Source organism: Drosophila virilis, chromosome 5 (assembly GCF_030788295.1).
Source record: "Drosophila virilis strain 15010-1051.87 chromosome 5, Dvir_AGI_RSII-ME, whole genome shotgun sequence".
NCBI lineage: Eukaryota > Metazoa > Arthropoda > Insecta > Diptera > Drosophilidae > Drosophila > Drosophila virilis.
Genome location: NC_091547.1, coordinates 5,017,359 through 5,022,124, shown reverse-complemented (window position 1 = coordinate 5,022,124; position 4,766 = coordinate 5,017,359). Strand labels below are relative to the sequence as shown.

General features: G+C 40.6%; 1 protein-coding gene across 1 annotated transcript; it reads right to left on the bottom strand.

The window, feature by feature from the left end:
* Positions 1-2,334: 2,334 nt before the first annotated feature.
* On the bottom strand, positions 2,335-3,671 carry LOC26531728 (serine protease grass). The gene is made up of 5 exons (XM_015174874.3): positions 3,550-3,671; positions 3,324-3,500; positions 3,210-3,252; positions 2,933-3,135; positions 2,335-2,872 (listed from the first exon to the last, which is right to left on the bottom strand). Exons 1-5 carry the CDS (start codon positions 3,608-3,610, stop codon positions 2,775-2,777), a joined length of 582 nt encoding a protein of 193 aa, XP_015030360.1. The 5' UTR covers positions 3,611-3,671; the 3' UTR covers positions 2,335-2,774.
* Between the last annotated feature and the right edge of the window lie 1,095 nt (positions 3,672-4,766).

Below are 4,766 nucleotides of genomic sequence, written 5' to 3'. Positions count from 1 at the left end.
TGGAGATATGACGATTTAAAGCGACATAACTTTGCCGTCGATCTTGGCGGATTCTACGGACCTCCCCGAGTAGCCCTTCCCTTTTTGACCCCTATCGGGCTTTATTTGGCCGAGATATAGCCATTTCAAGTTTCGGGGTAGTTATGTCGTTTTGAAGCGACATAAGTCCGCCGATCTAAAAATATCATGGAGATATGACGTTTCAAAGCGACATAACTTCGCCGTCGATCTTGGCGGATTCGACGGACCTCGCCGAGTAGCCCCTCCCTTTTTGGCCCCTAACGGTCTTTATTTGGCCGAGATATGACCATTTCAAGATTTCCAAAAAAGTTCGTGTGGTTGTGGACGCGATATTCACGACATAATCTCGCCATGATCAACGGCGAAGTTATGTCGCTTTGAAACGTCATATCTCCGCCGCTCTAAAAAATCTTGGAGATAATCTCACCATGGTCAACGGCGAAGTTATGTCGCTTTGAAACGTCATATCTCCGCCGCTCTAAAAAATCTTGGAGATAATCTCACCATGGTCAACGGCGAAGTTATGTCGCTTTGAAACGTCATATCTCCGCCGCTCTAAAAAATCTTGGAGATAATCTCACCATGGTCAACGGCGAAGTTATGTCGCTTTGAAACGTCATATCTCCGCCGCTCTAAAAAATCTTGGAGATAATCTCACCATGGTCAACGGCGAAGTTATGTCGCTTTGAAACGTCATATCTCCGCCGCTCTAAAAAATCTTGGAGATAATCTCACCATGGTCAACGGCGAAGTTATGTCGCTTTGAAACGTCATATCTCCGCCGCTCTAAAAAATCTTGGAGATAATCTCACCATGGTCAACGGCGAAGTTATGTCGCTTTGAAACGTCATATCTCCGCCGCTCTAAAAAATCTTGGAGATAATCTCACCATGGTCAACGGCGAAGTTATGTCGCTTTGAAACGTCATATCTCCGCCGCTCTAAAAAATCTTGGAGATAATCTCACCATGGTCAACGGCGAAGTTATGTCGCTTTGAAACGTCATATCTCCGCCGCTCTAAAAAATCTTGGAGATAATCTCACCATGGTCAACGGCGAAGTTATGTCGCTTTGAAACGTCATATCTCCGCCGCTCTAAAAAATCTTGGAGATAATCTCACCATGGTCAACGGCGAAGTTATGTCGCTTTGAAACGTCATATCTCCGCCGCTCTAAAAAATCTTGGAGATAATCTCACCATGGTCAACGGCGAAGTTATGTCGCTTTGAAACGTCATATCTCCGCCGCTCTAAAAAATCTTGGAGATAATCTCACCATGGTCAACGGCGAAGTTATGTCGCTTTGAAACGTCATATCTCCGCCGCTCTAAAAAATCTTGGAGATAATCTCACCATGGTCAACGGCGAAGTTATGTCGCTTTGAAACGTCATATCTCCGCTGCTCTAAAAAATCTTGGAGATAATCTCACCATGGTCAACGGCGAAGTTATGTCGCTTTGAAACGTCATATCTCCGCCGATCTAAAAAATCTTGGAGATATGACGTTTCAAAGCGACATAACTTCGCCTTCGATCTTGGCGGATTCTACGGACCTTCCCGAGTAGCCCCTCCTTTTTTGGCCCCTATCGGGCCGAGACATGACCATTTAAAGTTTTCCAAAAAAGAACGTGTAGTTGTGGACACGATATTCACGACACATTCTCGCCATGATCAACGGCGATATTATGTCGTTTTGAAGCGACATGAAGCAGTGGTATGTTAACTAACATTGGCTTAACATCACACTGTTAAATAACAGCAGCTTAACAGTGAACTGTTAAGAAACTTGCAAGTCATTATTTTTGCTAAAAAATTTCTGTGCAGCTACCTGCTGGGCATTTCTGTTCGCCTGGTATTTCAGTTCAATTTTGATTTTAAAAGTGGAAACCATCGGCCGGGCCCAGTGAAGGGGAATTAATAAACCTTAATTTATTTGTAGATAAAGCTTTAAAGCGATTTTTGCTAGGATTTGGAACTATAGATTCGCCAGGACTCTATCCATGGTATGGAAAACCAAGGATACATGCGTCTTCTAGGAATCATGGAGTGAGGAGAGGGCGGCTGAAAGAAAACGCATACATTCATGTTTCAGGAACATTTCCGAGTGAATTTCGCACGGATTTGGAACTGTACGTTCACCAGGACTCTATCAATGATATGGTAAAACCAAGGATATATGGGTCATCTGGGAACCTATTTTTATTTTTTGTTCGGCCAGGACTGCGACAGATTTGGCTGAAATGCAATTTCGTCGTAGTTCAGACTTTTTGACCGATGCCATCGACTCTGTGAAATACAGATAACGCCATGACAAATTCTTTTTCGTAGTGTTTAGTCAAATATGTATATGCAAATATATATCAAACAGCAAAAACGGATTTTAGAAAATAAACGATCGATAGCATACTATGAAAAATAATGTAATTTTCATTTGGGAAATATCGATATACCATGTTGCTATTGCTGTGCCAGCTTATTGGTTATCCATGGCATGTAGTTCGCAACCTTTACACCAACAATTGTAACGCAGTCTCTTATGCCCACATTGATAATTCCAAACTGCACAAAACGTTCTGTTCCGGGATATTCAACCGAACTACTTAATGGAGCGCCAGATATACCGATGCAGAGGACGGGTTTCTTAAGGACACACAAATCGTCGTTCACAACAGGTCTGAAATGAGCAATATTTTCTGTACATTTTTTCCGACCTTCGATAGAAGTATCCACTGCTGTCTCCCGCAAAATAGTCTTTTTAGTATCGTCGTGCTCGTCTGCGCCCCAGCGTTGCCAGAGTTTCCACTTGTTGTTGCAGGGTTGCATTCACTGGCAAGCAGATGGGACTGATGTGATCTGGGAATAAATCAGTTATTTAACTTTGAATAGTAAATATATGTTAACGTATAAACTAACCTTGAAATTTAACCTTTTTGGAGAGCTTTAGTAGAGCTATATCATTTGCGTAATTTTCATTAAATGTAAAATGTTCGTGCACAATCACCGTTTCGATACCAAATCTTTCAACTGCCGGCAAGCAATTGTTTCCGTTCGAGTTCTTAGATTTGAAACAATCCTCATCAGTTAATAGATTGTTGTTGCCCAAGGTCACAGATTCTCTGTTATAATAAAAAGAAGCCTTGAGCTGTTTTCTTCATCTATTATTTGGGAGATCCTTAATAGGCTTACTTACAACTCAACTTTCGAAGCACAATGCGCAACAGTTAACACGAATTCTGTATATAAAAATGTGATTGAAAATTGAATAGTAAGCTTTCAATTTAAAGTTGTGCCAGTAGTCACTTACGATCCGTTATAAGAGTCCCAATACAATAATATGGACTGATCGTATCGTTATTCTTAATTAGTGCCATCCAGGGTCTCGATCCGGGAATAACTTCAGTTGCATTCCCTATTAAGCGAACATTTTTGCCGATGCCACAATTCTGTTGCTCCAGTATACGCAGTCCATCCGGATTTATCTCTAATTAAGCAATCGATTAGATGTCATACAGATAGATTTATTAACTAACCCGTAGTTGCGCAGATAGCAAACAGTCCGACATGAAATAATATTAACTTAGTAGACCTCATGCTAGAACTGATTAACAGCCACTGCCGCACATTTACAGATTGAGCTGGGCTTTATAGCGTCAGATGTGACAAGTAGGTGTAATTCATTACAATATATTGGCATCAAAATAACTAGTTTTTGAGTTCAAGTGAATCGCAAGCACGACGACGAGTTGCACATGTAATAATAAACTAGTACTTCAGTTGTCTAGGCTTTACTTTTGCTGGCGCCACCTGGTGGCATACGAGAGAATGTGCTTCATGCTGGGCCTTGGTTTGAGAAAAACAAAATTGTTTTGCGTTTCTGCTGCGCCACCTAGTGGCAAGTAGTATAACAGTGCATAGCTCAACAGCCTACAAAATTGTATTTCTTAAAATACATTATAAGTAAACAAAATAATTAGAATAGTATTAAGTAGTAGCTAAGTAGAAACTCGTAACATAATAATCACATCTCAATCGCCTTGACATATAATATTAATCATAAGATCTCAATGAATCGGCAACATATGTTATAAACAAAAACTAAAATAAATAAAAAGAGAAAAAAAAAAAAACAAATAAATAATATATGAATATTGAAATTTGCACAAAAGCAGAGTCCATTGCTTGGATTTTTTTTCATCTGTATTCACCTGGGGGCTGTAACCTTGAAAAGCACGGGAGTTGAAAGCGTTCTGGCAGAGCCAGTTGAAAGAACTCCCACACAAAAAAAAGAAGAAAAAAAAAAAGAAAAACGTTACGTTTCTCGCATTCTGATGTTTGCGAAGCGAGTGCAGTTAAAAAGATCAACAGGAAACAGGCCTAAAACTGTTTAAGCAATTGTCAAGCCCTTGCCAGCATATGCAATTTTACTATAAAAATGTCATTTCATTGCGGCACCGAATCCATATCTCGGCCAAATAAAGCCCGATTTCGGTCAACAAGGGAAGGGCTACTCGGGGAGGTCCATAGAATCCACCAAGATCAACGGCGAAGTTATGTCGCTTTGATACGTCATATCTCCATGATTTTTTAGATCGGCGGAGATATGACGTTTCAAAGCGACATAACTTCGCCGTTGATCATGGCGAGATTATGTCGTGAATATCGTGTCCACAACTTCACGAACTTATTTGAAAAACTTTAAATGCTCATATCTCGGCCAAATAAAGCCCGATTTCGGTCAACAAGGGAG